The sequence below is a fragment of the Solanum tuberosum genome, unplaced genomic scaffold (assembly GCF_000226075.1).
Source record: "Solanum tuberosum cultivar DM 1-3 516 R44 unplaced genomic scaffold, SolTub_3.0 scf00446, whole genome shotgun sequence".
Classification (NCBI taxonomy): Eukaryota; Viridiplantae; Streptophyta; class Magnoliopsida; order Solanales; family Solanaceae; genus Solanum; species Solanum tuberosum.
This window is the reverse complement of record NW_006239368.1, coordinates 35,090-51,451: the sequence shown is the minus strand read 5'-3', so window position 1 is coordinate 51,451 and position 16,362 is coordinate 35,090. Positions and strand designations below refer to the sequence as shown.

The window sequence follows — 16,362 nt, the reverse complement described above, 5'->3', positions numbered from 1 at the left end:
AGTCACTCTATGGTCTGAAACAGTCTTTGCAAGCTTGGTTTGGGAAGTTCCAACACTGTAATTTTATCACTCCGTGTTTTATCAGCATTATGCATCAAATTCAGTATTTCATGAGAAGACCAAGCCCATTGAGATTGATTGTCAAATTTGTGAAGTCGAGTGATCAACTTGCAGATATCTCACCAAGCCCCTCATCGGTCCTCGTGTTAATTATATTTGTAACAAGCTAGGTACATGAATTGTATGCACTAGCTTGAGGGGGAGTGTTAGAATAAGAATAGGTTTATACAATCCTATTAGAATAAGAATAGATTTATACAATCCTATTAGAATAGGAATAGGTTTATACAATTCTATTAGAATAGGAATAGGAATAGAAATAGAAATAGGAATACTAAATAGTATCCTACTTGGTAAAGGATTGTATTCTAAGGTCTATAAATAGGGTCTCAATGTAATAATGTAGACACAACAATAATTCAATAATATTCTTTTCCTATATTTCTCACACCTAGAACCACTTTTGAGGTACTAACGCACTGCAAGAAATTGGAAAGAGAGGATCAAAGGAAGATTTGTCAAAAAAAGGATCAAAGGAAGATTGGTGGAAGAACGTCCCTGCTTGCATTTGGTGGACACTATGGAAGGAAAGGAATGAGAGATGTTATGAAGAGAAGGTTAGCTACACAGAAAAAATTATGAGATGTCTTAGTCTTTTGTTTTTTTGGTGTAAGCAGAATTTAGTGGGGGAAGTAGATAGTTTAGCAAAGTTTACAGCCCAACTATAAATTTTTGAAGTTTGTTTTGGATTTTGATTATGATGGCACCCCTTAGGGTTTGTAAATTCCTTCTCATCAGTTTCCTGATGAGTTTTTTGTGTGAATGCTTGCCTATTTCAAAAAAAAAAAAGAATGGTAGACCTAATCACATAATAGAAAGGTACCCCAAAAGACCTACAATCTCTCGAAATGGTTATGAATTTGGAGAAGAATAGAATGCACTAGTAAAAAAAAAAAAAGATCCAAATAGATAATACTGACTAGTTGGGATTAAGGTTTAGCCAAGTTAAGTATCCCGCATTGGTGGAGGGATAAATTGTTTGTCGCCTTATATGTTCTTCGGGCCTCATGAGCTAGCTTCTACAGTTGAGTTAGGTCCTAAGTCCATTTCTTAACAAGTATCAAAGCCGAACCCATCTTTGTTATTGTATGTCACATTATTGGCCCACAATATTAGGTTGTCTACGCTCTAGTTGATAGGTTTCGCGTGGGGAGGGTTTGAAGTGTTCAAAATTGGTTAAAGGATAGGTTGTTTGTCTCCTTATATGGTTTTTGGAGCAATGCTCACCTCATTAGCTAGCTTTTGCCTTTTGAGGTTGAGTTAGGCCCAAAATTCATTTCTTAACCGACCGTTTTGGCACGCTTACATGGCCTGGTCCCCAAGAGTTAAGTCATTGAGTATCTTAATGAAATAATATAATGGAGTGGAATGAATATTGAGAATCCATATGATGAGACCCAACTAATTTACAACTGAGACGTAGTTCTTATACTTGTGGAAAGATCGAATGCTTTCCATCACAACATCTAATATTTATTTATTTCCAAATATTCCCATACTAAACACACAGCGCTAGCATTTCATATAAGCCTTATGATGTTTCTTTATCCTAGACTTTCAGCTGCAGATCACATCAAGAAATTCACCCAATTAATACCATATGGGATAGTGAAGAACCCCAGATCTGCCAAGGCATGGGCACTGCAGGAACAGTTGTTCTGATGTTGCACAAAAAAGTATAAACTCCACACGCAGGGCCCCCAAAGTTTACTAGATATAAACATACCTAGTGCAATGCAATCCAGGTGAAGCACACAACTTTTCTCACATTCAAATTTTTTTTTCCGTGTCTATTATTTTTCACTGATGGAACATAGGTTTAGAAAGAGATTGCAAAAAAATTATATGAGAAATAAATATATATAAAATTGAAACATGGGAAATTTAATATGATAACAACACAGGTGATAGACAAACCAATACATGTACCTTATCAAAGGCAAGGATCTTCGCCCAAATGAAGACAAGAATTTGCCTAAGCTCCGGAGTTGTGGTTTGCAAAAGCTTTAGAACACAAGGAAATATTCCAACAGACAAGGCCTGGAAATAAATTTGTTGACTTAAGAATCACTTAAAAATTGGACGCATAAAATTAGAGGCAGCCAGCCTAATACAAGAAGCTTGAAATGCACCACCACCAATAAGTACCAAATCTACAGCCCAAGGTCCCATATCAAGAAATCTTCCGAGAAGAACCAGTGCTCGAAACCGGTGGGATTGACTAAGTAACACCTAATAACAAAGAATAACCTGGTTACCATCCCATACAAAGAGAAAAATGCACCAAAACAACAAAGCCCTCGAGAGTGAAGAAAACCTAATAAATAGGAAAAATATTAGAAAGACAACTAGCAATCAGCCTGTACCTATGGTTTTCCAATTTCTGTATCCTTCTGTGGAGTCGAGCAGATAAACACAAAGTAAATCTGTTTTTTCTTTTGGTTAGGTAAAGCACTAATTAAATCTAGCCATACTTCACAATTCAAATAAAGAAATGCGCTCACACGACAAACAGTACCAACTACTCTTCAAGCAACCCCTATAAAAAACCTAAGATGATTGTTTTGACTGAGCACTAACATTACTAAAACCAATGGTTCTGCTGATTTTCCCTCAGAAACTTCAATCACTAGCATTGTGGTAATTTGCTTCTGCAACAGTAAGGATATGAGTCACACTAGAATCGACAAAAACTTACCCTAACCTTCCATAGATTGCAAGATTACTTGAGCAAAAAAATAAGTATGGAAAACATGAAACAGATGAAGACCCAATTGTGCTGAGAGGAGTACCAAATATTTGATGGCCTATTAAGTAATTTATTAGAGGAGAGTTTAACCACTCCTCACATAATGACATGACTTTCTGGTTATTTTCTCTTTAATTTCTGAGAACATTCTGTTATTCTAAATTTTAGCATGATATACAACAACATACCCAATGGAATCCAACAAGTGGGTCTGTGGAGGATAGTATACACAGACCTTACCTCTACCTCGTAGAGGTTGAGAGGCTGTTTTCGGAGGACCCTTGACTTTTGAGTACAGCTAATCACAGTAGGTATAAATAGACACGCTTTCTCCTATCTAAACAAATTTAAGCAAATGCAGTCGACTGTTAATAACTGAAGCTTCATAAAGGAACAATAAATGCTAACAACCAAATGTTTTTTTTTTTTTGTTTTTTTTTTTATGACAAGGGAAACCCGCAGCCGCTACCCTTTGGGTGCGCACAGGGTAAAATCTCCGCTCCTATGCAATAGCTCGCAAACCATATAGGAGAGGTAAACCGCACTAGGCAAGCCTGGTGCGACGAGCTCGACCCAGAAGGCAAACCCCTTGCTTTCGCTGGCAAGGAGTTTCGAACTTGAGACCTCCAACATGGAAGTCCCAAGCTCAAACCACTGGGCCACCCCGAAGGGTAACAACCAAATGTTTTCACTCCACCTTTTCATCATATTATTAATAAGAAATAGAAATCGACAATAGTGTGGGAACGAGGAAACGTGCATTATTTAAATCGACCATTTCATGGCAAGAAAAACCAAGAATGGTCTTTCATTTGATTAGAACCATATTACTTATTACCTGTAGCACAACGGGCAACTGCACTGGTGGTTTTTTATTCTCTGATCCATAGTCAAGCCAAAGCTCAAAAGCTGTCAATTGGTCGGTGAAGAATGAGCTAGGCTGAAGATATCAAAAGATGGGAAAATATGAATCTTGAGAAAGATACATGGACCATATTTTTCAGAAAACAGACCAACTTTTAGGAACTAAATATATACAATCAAAGGGGCAATAACTCATTATCCCACCTGAAATTCAACACTTGGATCAGCAAGCAAAGTTGGAAGCTGCAAAAGGCAGATTTCTGCTGCCATGTCCCAAGCATCCCTGTGGAACAAGTACAGGCCCCAAATGAGGAGAAGGTAAAGCAGGAATTTTCGTAGCTTGAGTGTTTCATGTAGTTACCACATGTGATGCTGATGAGTAGGTGGTAGCATTGGGTATGAAATTGGTGAACAATTTGCAGAGCGCATGATTCTTTCAGCAAGTAAAAAATTTCTGAACAAACTAGCAACTAATAGGTCTTGCCTGAACAATCTCTGAAATAGATCTGCGGCTTTGAAGCTTACAGATTAGGAAGAGTTTAAAATGCCGAAAAAGGAATTAGGAAAACTGCATCAATCTAACTACTCTATCACATTACCGTGTGGTAGAACATTCCAGGCAATTGTATCAGTTACTGCAGTGAAAATCCAATTCAATTCACCAAGAGGTGTCTTTCGATCTGTTTGGCGGCCAGGAATTCTATCTATCAGAGAATAATCAAATGACTCACAAAATAATGACCGCGTGCAAAACCTAACAGCCAAAAAAGAAGATACAAAAAAGAAATACTAGTTATAACAAATTTGACTGAAAAGTTGAAAAGATTCTTATGAATAAAGATAGGCCATAAATCATAATGGTTGAAAGAAAGTAGCAGCTTATCTAAGAATTCTGACAACATCACACTTGAGGTAAGCACAAATAACTAGGAGTGCACTCGGACATACTAAGTGGAAATTCCCTAAGACAATATATTAATCCTATAGCAACGGTTGGCATAATAGACAATACCCATGTGGTTCCTGGAATGCGAGGTGTGATACAACTTTGTGGTATCAAAGGGACTTGCCCTGTTTCAAATATTTGTTTGGTGAGAAAGCTATTCTAACTTTCCATCTAGATGGATAGTATATGCAAAACAGACATGGCTTAATATAAACTATGGAATACCATAGAGAGAAAATAATAATATCCATCAGTCGGGGACCAAATCCACTGAAATGCTATTCCAAGTTTCCCAAAATTAAGTATTGCTGCTAGTTCACCCCATTGCAGAATTGGACAGGTTTAGCAGAAAGCATGAAGAAAAGCAGAAAGGATAAACAACTTTTTCTAAGAGCAAGTCACCATCTCAATGCCATTTTGATTGGCGTTGTGAGGCAGGAAGTGAAAATGTCAGCAGGATACTCAGCACTCTGAGGAAGCGTCTCATGTGCTTCACAGGCAGCGAGCAGAATACAATCTCTTGTAGAAGGTCCAGAGGAATTAGAGGCAGCCAAGTTTTGGAGCTGCATTAAGCAAATGGCTTTGATTAGAGAATGAGCTTAGCAGATAGGTAGATCACCTCATCATTAAGCATGTACTGCATTATTAAAATTTGCACCTCTATAAAGGCATTAACGATCACCCCAGCAGCTGAGCAGTCAAACACATAGATTGAAGGTGTCTTCAACCAAGAGTCCAGGTCACTGATCGGCAATGGGATATACTGCGTATAACTCTAAACAAATGTCTAATAAAAAAAAAATTGATATCGCAAATGCTCTGTGAAAGCAATTTGAGTAGGAAAGAAAACCTTATTAAATAGCCAAATCTCATTATTGACTGATGGTTTGGTTACACCATATCCATTGTAATGGAAAAGAACTCGCTCTGACTTGGCATACTTTCGACATGTTGTGCAAAGTTTCTTAACTTCATCGATAGTAGGATCCAAGGAGACCTTGTAGCGTGCCTACATATAGTAAGATATTTGGGTCATTTTAATTAAATTACTGATTACGTTACTAACAAAATACAGCCTAGACCTTGTCCACGCATAATATCTATTATCACAAAAACACTTTTTTACCTTAGGTTGCCACCTCTCATATTGTTCGAGCAATGTTCTCCCAATTGTTTCAAGGGCTCTTTGAGGTGGCATAGAATGTGGATCTGTCATAGAGAAAAATAGTGTAAGTATCAAAGTGATTACTGGTTGACAGAAATTTGAAAATTACTGATTACAACAAACAGGTAAAGTCTTAACCAAATTCATCCAATATCCCCAAGAGAATATGAACTGCTTTCTATGAAAGCTGGAATAGCCGATACCGAAATATATTCAAGTAAAACAACAGAGTAAGCCAAGATGTACTATCATCAACTATTCTCCTACATTCTGTTGTCAATGCTGAAGTGATACCATACGCAACAAGTACACAAAACTCCACAATACTTCAAAGGTTCCCAACCCAAAGATAAGCTACTGCACAAGTATGGCACAGAACCTTCAACAAATGCTATCTGAGAGCTCTGAAGAAGGTGTTAAGGTTATTATTCACAAAAGGAAGGGCAAAAACCTATGTTGCTCGGAATCTTCAAAAATGCCAACGGGTGCATGTCGGATTCGCCAAAAGTAGTGTATTTTTGGAGAATCCGAGACGGGTGCGGCATCAAAAGTGGAGAGTCCGCGCAACTAAGGCAAAAACTAGGGGGTGAGGGACTCTTACGGCGCAGGAGATAATTCACATAAGAAGGTCATGAAAAGTACAAAAATTGGATGATAAAATCATGAAAGAACAAATGAGGGGGTGAATTGGCAAAGAGGAATTGAGTATAGGACTTTGTCACTGGAAACCATATATTAAAAAGAAATTCAAAGGTAAGTAAAAGCGCAAACAATGACTCAAAAAGAGAACAGAATCTTCAGAAACAAAAGGAAAGAAATGGGAGAATTGCCCATCTGTAAAAAGTTCCCTAGCTATTATTTCCATAAAAGTAGGATTTGAATTCCATGCTATTTGAGATAGGTTTCGTCCCCTATATATAGGAGTAGATTTTGTTATTTTTGAAAGATATGATTAATATTATTTAAGAGGTTTCTCTTCTCTACACCCTTGTATATGGTGACTATGGATTTATCTTACAACCTTATAAGAACGATTTTTTAAGAGATAATATTAATTCTTAACTTGATATCTTTGGTTTCTATTAAAGTAAATTAAAGAAGGTAATTAGTCTTATACTTACTGTTGTCTCTAATTTTTTAGAAGTAGGGGACTAGATCACTTTTGGTTTAAGTTCTTGACTTGACTCTATTAGTATCATAATTAGTTTTCACTGGGTATGAAGTTGTTGTTGTAGTATCATAATTAGTTTTAATCTGCTAATTTTAAATACTAAGATTAATTAGGGTTCTTAGCACTTTATCTTGAAATTTGAGGATTTTATTCTCGAATTTAACACATCTTTCAATTCCTCCTATCTTTAATCTTTGTATTTTTGCTTCCGCACTATTTTCTTTTTTATTCAAGTAATCTGATTCTTATCGGAAGTGATGTGAAAAGAGAGCACTGGAAACCTATTCAACACCCCCACCCCCCAAAAAGGCTCTCTACTAAAAAACCAGTTGAACAAGATCTTACTGGGAGAGTTCTACATTAGGTTGTTTTGAAGATTCTGAACAGTGAAGCAAAGGAGTGGTAGAACTAGGAGTGAGGATCCCAGAGTTGGAGCACTAAGGTGGAGTGAGCTATTTCTGATTGGAGGTGATAAAAGTAGTTACGGCTCCGGAAGAAGAACTGAATGGTACTTATCTGAATCATTCGTAGATTCTATCTGTCTGAATTTTTTTGATAAGATAAATATTTATTGATGATACAGTACTAAAAGTGTGTCACAAGTGTACCCTTGCCTTGAATAATGAATTGTCCACTTCATGTACATCAGTCATTTTGTACCAAAAAGCTTACAAAAACAACACACTTCATTTCAATCCAATCACACATTCCTTTCCCTTTAAAGATCATTGATTCCTTTTTCCAAATAACTCAATGAAAACAGGGTCTATTTCCAGAAAAGTATTTATATTCCAACGCCTGATTATATTCCAGTGTATAGTGCTCCTCAGCTGTTTTTGCATACACACTTTCACTTCTTTTTCTTTTTCTTTTTTGGGAGAAAAGGGTAAGTTGCATACAGTCTTTCACCTAAAAAATGCTCAAAAAGAAGTTGCATAATCTAGAATAGAAACAAAGTAAGCATCTTCATTTCGCATGTAACATGTCTACTCCAAATATACATCCCCTTATTTTGTAAATTATGTTGTGTCATAGATGCTTCTTTGCCACCAGTCAGTGAAACAGTTCACCTTTTAATGAGCTTTGCATTTTCATATGTGCTTCCAAGCCAGTTTGTTAGTGATGTCTGCATTTCATAGCTTGTAGCAAGACTATTCAGGGAGCACGCCATACTTTTGACCTAGGCATCAGGTACCATCAGAGTTGTGTTCAAAACAGGGGCTTTCTCCAAACCCAATAGGAAACGGGGTCATCCTACCAACCCCGAACCATTGCAGGGCATTCTGAAGAGAACTTCCCATCCCTGATCATTTGCAGGGTATGTGCCACGAGCACCACTTATTGCTCGTAAAACTGTATAGTTCACAATACTAATCTTCGAGAGATGCATGATCCATCCAAGAGCCCTGAGAGAAGTAAAGCCTCCTTCCATCTCCTAATTGGAATGTAATAGTTGTTGATGATTCTTTTTTTTGTGAACTGGTAACATTTTGAAATCTTCAACATTAAGGGCTACACTGGCCACCTCCAAAAAGATGTTACAATAAAGGAAAAAGTTAGAAATACTTACAAAGTTCCTATAAAATCCACTAATTTGACCTCTTAATCTGTATCCTGTTCTATACACCAAAAAAACCTAAGAAAGTAATTACTTTCCATTTGATCTTTTCTATAGTACATTCTTTTCCTTCAAAAATTCTCCGGTTTCCTTCTTTCCATATGATGCACCATATGCATGCTGGAATTGATCTCTACCATCTCTTCTGGTTTTTGTTGTCTCCCCTTTTAATCCAGCAACTTTGGAGGTCTGTTGTATGTTGTATGCTCTGGCATGGTCCAGTTGATGTTAGTTATGCTGGTAAAAAGGGCCCAAACCTGTGAGGTCACCTTATAGTGTAGAAATTAGTGTTTGTTGATCTCCGGGGCTTAGGGCTTCTTTGCACGGTAAGCACCTTGATGCAATGTTGATACCCCTCTTCTGCATAGCCTCATGAGTCGTGCTAGTTTTTCGGGCTACCAACCATGTGAAGCACTTCACCTTGGTTGGAGCCACATTCTTCCGCACTATTTTCCATGCACCTGAAGTTCTGGTTGGCCTTCCCATCACCCCCCCCCCCCCCCCCCCCCCCACCCCCTTTCCTGAAATTATACAACCCACACTTATACAACCTGTAACATAGAACTTTCCATCCTCCTGGTTTGTCAAAACAATCATCTGGAATGTGCAGGGGCTCAATAATAAAAATAAGAGAAGCACCTTGAAATCTCTTATTCATAAATAGCTAATTTAATTATAGGAGCAGATTCTTAGTTGATTTACTTTGATTAGTTTTCCTTTCATAGAAGCATAGTATTTGTATAAGTATCTTGTCTTGATGAATAGAAAGGAACAAGTCATTCTCCATATAATATAAGTTACATGGTATCAGAGCAACTGTCTAAGCTGGGATTTGGCTTTGCCGGAAGTCACTGTGACTTCGCCGGAAGCTACTGTGGCTTCGGGGAAGTAGTTGAGAGCTCTATCTTTCACCTTTGAATCTGGACACCATTTCTGTGTTAGAGAAATTGATTGTCTAAGTGTACTGAATCCATTTTGTGGCATCTGGGTTCAGATTGAAACTCTAAAATCTGAAGCTTGATTGTCTGCCTTTCTCGAGTGAAGCTGGTGCTTCAAAATTCTGGAAATTCAAGAAGGGTGCTAAGAATATTTGTGGGAGATCTGTTTGTGAACTCAAATCTGAAGCTTGAGTCATTCTGGAGCTGTTTCGATAAGGTTATTTAGTCGGAACTCGAAACTTTCAAACGCAGTATCAAAGAAGACGACCTGTCCATCCTTCTAATTTTTGGGTTGCTGTCCAGAAAATCTGTTGGCTTCTCAGACATTGTTGTTTTTTTCCGGTCAACATCCCCTTCGTTTCTGATTATTCGGCCAGATTGGTCTTGGTGCGGTCAGATCTGGTTAGTCATTTTATTTTGGTGATTGTATTGTCTTTTCTTTGGGATTATAGTCTGTTTGGGACTTGTTGGTTTGTCCACCAATTCATTTTGGTACCGTGAGCGTTTTGTTGGGAATATGACTGACTGTAATCAGGGAACTCAAAGGTTTGATAAAATGATTTTGATTTCCTCAAAGGAGTTTGCTGAATTCTCTCGATATCAGAAATTATTGAAGGAATCCACCTCAGTTAATGCCTTTACTAAATCAGATAAAACATGTCTAATCACCTCTTCAAATAAATGGGTGATTGATTCAGGTGCCTCAAATCACATGACCGGTAATTCTAACATTTTTACTAGTTTTCAGTCACACAAAGCTCCCTCTCCGGTTACTGTAGCTGATGGATCAACTTGTAACAGTGATGGATATGGGACTGTTAAACCAACCTCCACTATTACCTTGTCATCAGTATTAAGTCTACCAAAGTTGGCCTTCAATTTGATTTCTGTTAGCAAAGTTACCAGAGACCTTAATTGTTATATTTCGTTCTTTCCGGATCATTGTTTGTTTCGTGATCTTAAGACGAATCAGGTTATTGGTAAAGGACATGTATCTGACGATCTCTATATTTTGGATGAATGGGGGCCTCAGTTTGTTGCCTGCTCTAGTGTTGTGTCTCCATTTGAAGCACATTGTCGATTGGGACATCCATCTCTACCTTTGCTAAAGAAGCTTTGTCCGCAATTCCAAAATATTTCTTCATTAGAATGTGAGTCATGTCGATTTGCAAAACATCATCGCAGCTCATTAAGTCCAAGGGTTAATAAGCGGGCTGAGTCAGCTTTTGAGTTGGTTCATTCTGATGTTTGGGGACCATGCCCTGTCATTTCCAAAACTGGGCATAAGTATTTTATTACTTTTGTGGATGATTTTTCTCGTATGACTTGGATTTATTTCATGAAGAGTCGCTCAGAAGTGTTTACTCACTTTTGTGCCTTCTATGCTGAAGTCAAAACACAATTCAATGCTTCGGTACGTATTCTAAGGAGTGACAATGCTAAAGAATATATGTCAGAATCATTTCAATCATACATGAGACAACACGGTATTCTCCACCAGTCTTCATGTGTTGATACACCCTCTCAAAATGGAGTTGCTGAGAGGAAGAATAGGCATCTACTTGAGACAACTCGAGCACTTTTGTTCCAAATGAAGGTTCCTAAACAGTTTTGGGCAGATGCAGTCTCTACGGCTTGTTTTCTGATTAATCGTGTGCCATCCACTGTTCTTGCAGGTAATGTGCCTTACAGTGTTCTGTTTCCAAACAAGTCACTATTTCCAGTAGAACCTAAGGTGTTTGGAAGCACTTGTTATGTTCGAGATGTTCGACCATCTGTCACTAAGTTGGATCCAAAGGCATTGAAGTGCGTTTTTTTGGGTTATTCTCGTCTTCAGAAGGGGTATCGATGTTATTCTGCTGAACTTGGCAAATATTTGGTATCAACTGATGTGGTATTTTCAGAGACTACACCTTTCTTTTATGCACCTCCTATTTCTACAAGTCAAGGGGAGGAAGATGAGTGGTTAGTCTATGAGGTCACCCGTGTTTTGACAGAAGAATCAAATATTGTCCCTCCATCTCTCAGATCATCTATTGAGGATCAATCGGATACTGTACCATCAGCTCCTGCACCATCTACGGTAGTAAGACCTCCGGTTGTACAAGTTTACTCGAGGAGGCGAGAGGCCATTGATACATGTTCTGCACCAGTCCCTTTGTCATCAGATCCTCATTCGTCTGATCTTCCAGAAGATCTTGATCTCCCTATTGCTATTCGCAAAGGTACACGTAGTTGCAAATCTCCATACTCCATTGCTAATTTTGTTTCCTATGGTCATTTATCCTCTATGTCTAGATCTTTGATTGTTTCTCTAGACTCTATCGTTGTTCCTAAGACAGTTAAGGAAGCCTTGAGTCACACTGGATGGTATAATGCAATGCTTGAGGAGATACATGCACTAGATGAGAATCACACTTGGGACTTGGTGGATTTACCAAAAGGAAAGAAGGCAGTGGGATGCAAATGGGTCTTTGCGGTCAAAGTTAATCCAGATGGCTCTGTGGCTAGACTTAAGGCTCGACTAGTGGCTAAAGGATATGCTCAGACTTATGGGGTGGATTATTCAGACACATTTTCTCCGGTGGCTAAACTCACTTCTGTTCGCTTATTTATTTCCTTAGCTGCATCTAAGAATTGGCCGTTGCACCAGCTAGATATCAAGAATGCATTTCTTCATGGTGATCTCCAAGAAGAAGTGTATATGGAGCAACCACCTGGATTTGTTGCTCAGGGGGAGTATGGTAAAGTTTGTCACCTAAAGAAATCCTTGTATGGTTTGAAACAAAGCCCTCGTGCTTGGTTTGGCAAATTCAGTGAAGTAGTTCAGGAATTTGGGCTGAAAAAGAGCATGTGTGATCACTCAGTCTTTTATAAACAATCAACAATTGGCATTATTCTTCTTGTGGTATATGTTGATGACATTGTTATTACAGGAAGTGATTATTCGGGGATCTCTTCACTCAAGTCATTCTTGCATACTAAATTCCACACAAAAGATTTGGGACAACTAAAATATTTTTTGGGAGTAGAGGTAACTAGAAGCAAGAAGGGAATCTTTCTATCTCAGAGAAAGTATATCCTTGACCTACTTGTGGAAACTGGAAAGTCCGCAGCCAAACCTTGTAGTACTCCAATGGTCCCTAATGTGCATCTGACCCGTGATGATGGCAGCCCCTTTGATGATCCAAAGAGATATAGGAGGTTAGTAGGGAAACTAAACTATCTCACTGTAACACGTCCAGATATTGCTTTTGCAGTGAGTGTTGTTAGTCAATTCATGTCTGCACCTACAGTCAAACATTGGGAAGCCTTGGAACAGATCTTATGCTACTTGAAAAGATCCCCTGGACTTGGCATTTTATATGGTAACCACGGACATACTCACATTGAGGGCTTTGTTGATGCTGATTGGGCTGGATGTAAAACCAATAGACGATCTACTACTGGTTATTGTGTCTTTGTTGGTGGTAATTTGGTGTCATGGAGAAGTAAGAAACAAGGTGTTGTATCGCGATCCAGTGCAGAATCTGAATATAGAGCTATGGCGCAATCCACATGTGAGATCATGTGGATACATCACATATTGACAGAAATTGGAATGAGACATTCTACACCAGCAAAACTCTGGTGTGATAATCAAGCTGCTCTTCATATTGCCTCAAATCCTGTGTATCACGAAAGAACAAAGCATATCGAGGTAGATTGTCACTTTATTCGTGAGAAGATCCAAGATAACTTGATTTCCACCGGTTATGTAAAGACAGGAGAGCAACTAGCTGATTTGTTCACAAAGGCGTTAAATGGAGCTCGAGTTAATTATCTTTGTGACAAGCTGGGCATGATCAACATCTATGCTCCAGCTTGAGGGGGAGTGTTATAGAATATAATAGGTGTAAATATTATATCTTCCATATATAGCTAATTTAATTATAGGAGCAGATTCTTAGTTGATTTACTTTGATTAGTTTTCCTTTCATAGAAGCATAGTATTTGTATAAGTATCTTGTCTTGATGAATAGAAAGGAACAAGTCATTCTCCATATAATATAAGTTACAGGGATAAAGTATCCCCGGTCTAACCTCTCTGTGAGGGGAAGAATCCAGTTAAGGACTGAATTTCACTGTACTAATTCAGTATTTGATACACTTCATCCATTTGGAACCAGATCTTATCTTCTGAAGGAGCTCAAGCAGATATTTCCCGTTTAAATGGTCAAAAGCTTAACGGATGTCTAGTTTGCAATAAATTCCTGGCTCATTACTCCTCTATCTAGCTTAAACACATTCATTAGCCATTAGTATTGCAGACATGATTTGCCTTCATTTGATGAAAGTCATTAGTTGTCTGTCCACCACTCTGTGTATCACCTTCTTCAACCTTTCTGCTAGCATCTTTGATATGATCTAGTATACACTCTTAATCAAACTGTTTGGTCTGAAGTCATTCAGTTCAATAGCTCCCACTTTCTTGGGGATAAGAGCGACAAATGTTGAGTTGTAGCTTTTAGCAAAGAACCATTCTACATGAAAATGTACAACTACTATCACCTCTGAGCTAATCACCTCCCAACACTGATTGAAGAAAGCCATAGTTCCATCTGATCTTGGCAGCATTTAGAAAAGCGGTGAAGCGGAGCGAGGCGGAGACTGGACGCTTCAATGGACTGAAGCGAGGAGCGAACAGAAGCAAAGCTGTAGAAAGCGTGCACTTTTTAAAACATTTAAAACAACTGAACTCTTTTTAGAAGAAAAAGAGTTCTAAGAAGAGTGCATGGGTCAAGACAAACTTGGTATCAGAGACCTAGGTTTGTTGATCTCATCATACTAAAACGAGTCTAGTAGAATCCTGTGGAATGGTATAGAGACGTATGTACTTTTCTTTAAGAGTCTACATGACTTAATGAAATTCTTTTTCTTTCTTCCTTCGTGCTATAACTTGATTCCAATTGGTATTTGATGATACAAATTGGTATCTAATCTCTTTCACTCTTCTATCTGCAGATGGTAGATACACGACACAATGGCGCAAGGGTGGTAGCTCCAGCGGTAGAGTAAATGACTAAGCTCGCAGCGAGACGGCGTGGCAGAGGCAGAGGGAGAGGTAGGTGCAAGGGCAACACCCACCAAAGGTAGAGCTCAGAATTTTAATGCACCAAGGGAAGAAACCTCACCCCACCCCAGGATCTGGTAGAAGAGGAGATTTAGATTGAGATCGAGGAGGATACTGAACCAGAAGTGAAGACACAGACTCGGATAGCAGGTCTTCCCCTATGAATGCGGGGATTGTTTATCAGGTACTAGATTTTCTGAGTGGGTTGGCAAGTACTAGATTTTCTGACTATATTATACCTTGAAGGCTACAATATAGTCAGCTTTACTAGAACAGTAAAAGGAGTATATCTCACCTGAATGGAGTGAAATGTCCAATGCTATCAAGCAGTTCCCACTGCCTAGAGTGTTCTCTGACCACAAGCCCATCGTCCTGGAAAGTGGGGATTGGGATGCTTCACCCTCTTACTTTAAATTTGAGAATATGTGGCTAAAGTCAGATGGTTTCCTAGATATGGTAAGAGATTGGTGGAACTCTTACATTGTTATGGGCACTCCTGATTTTGTCCTGATCCAGAAGCTAAGGCACTTAAAGAAGGATATTACAAAATGGAACAAAGAAGTTTTCGGTAAGCTTGATACTCAAAGACACAAATCTCTCATGGAACTTGGAAAGTTGGATCAAATTGCTGAGCAAAGACCTTACACTACTGAAGAGAATTTGAAGTTGCTTGATTTGAAAATTGAGATTCAACAGATTGCCATCGCCGAAGAGATCTCATGGAGGCAAAAATCTAGGTGTTTATGGCTGAAAGAAGATGATAAAAACACTAAATTCTTCCAAAGAATGGCCAACTCTCACAGAAGGAGTAACTGCATTGATAAATTGAGAATTGGGGATGTTCTAATTGAAGACAAGGGGCTGATTAAGGAAGGTATTCTAGATTATTACCAAAAGCTATTTCAGGAGGAAGAGACATGGAGACCTTCAGCTGTTTTTGAGGGACTCTCCACTATCAGTGCTATAGAAAAAGAGGAGCTTGAGCTTCCTTTCAATGAGCAGGAAGTGTCATAAGCCCTTAAATCTTGTGCTCCAGACAAAGCCCCAGGTCCTGATGGCTTCACCTAAAAGCATCTTATACCCTGTCAATGTGGTCTCCAATCTAGAGGAACTAGCTGACATCCTAAGTTGCAGAATAGGCTCCTTTCCTACCACTTATTTGGGCTTGCCATTAGGTGCTGGATTCAAAATCCTCTGAGATCTAGACTGGAGTAATTGAAAAAGATGGAGAAGAGACTAGCTACATGGCAACTTCAATACTTATCTTTTGGAGGCAGACTCACTCTAATCAATAGTGTTTTGGACAGCATTCCTACCTATTGCATGTCTTTATTTCCTTTGCCAAGCTTGGTCCGGAAGAAAATAGACAGACTAAGAAGAAGATTCTTGTGGGAAGGTAACAGTCAAACTCATAAGTTCTCTCTGATGAAATGGCAAAAAGTTATTCTACCAAAGGCCCAAGGGGAGCCCCTTAAATCTTGTGCTCCAGACAAAGCCCCAGGTCCTGATGGCTTCACCATGGCGTTCTTTCAGAGACCATGGAGCTTCATTAAATCTGACCTAATGGGAGCACTAAACTTCTTCCATCAGAATTGCCAAATGGTGAGGTCTTGCAATGCTTCCTTCATTGCCCTTGTGCCAAAGAAGAAAGGAGCACTAGAACTCAGAGATTTTAGGC

General features: G+C 38.7%; 1 protein-coding gene across 6 annotated transcripts in view; it reads right to left on the bottom strand.

Moving 5' to 3' along the window:
- Positions 1-16,362, bottom strand: part of LOC107057742 (regulatory-associated protein of TOR 1-like) — a 45,096-nt gene that overhangs the window by 13,844 nt on the left and 14,890 nt on the right. For all 6 annotated transcript variants that reach the window (XR_001471813.1, XM_015303510.1, XM_015303511.1 and 3 more), the window contains exons 3-12: positions 5,806-5,888; positions 5,530-5,688; positions 5,338-5,454; positions 5,082-5,242; positions 4,333-4,487; positions 4,095-4,239; positions 3,938-4,016; positions 3,708-3,809; positions 2,269-2,352; positions 2,050-2,160 (exon numbers count right to left, since the gene is read on the bottom strand). Coding sequence is in view for 5 of the 6 variants with exons in the window: in XM_015303510.1 (XP_015158996.1) it covers positions 2,050-2,160; positions 2,269-2,352; positions 3,708-3,809; positions 3,938-4,016; positions 4,095-4,239; positions 4,333-4,487; positions 5,082-5,242; positions 5,338-5,454; positions 5,530-5,688; positions 5,806-5,888 (1,196 nt within the window). In the remaining variant the exon portion in view is untranslated. The remainder of the gene's footprint in view (positions 1-2,049; positions 2,161-2,268; positions 2,353-3,707; positions 3,810-3,937; positions 4,017-4,094; positions 4,240-4,332; positions 4,488-5,081; positions 5,243-5,337; positions 5,455-5,529; positions 5,689-5,805; positions 5,889-16,362) is intronic.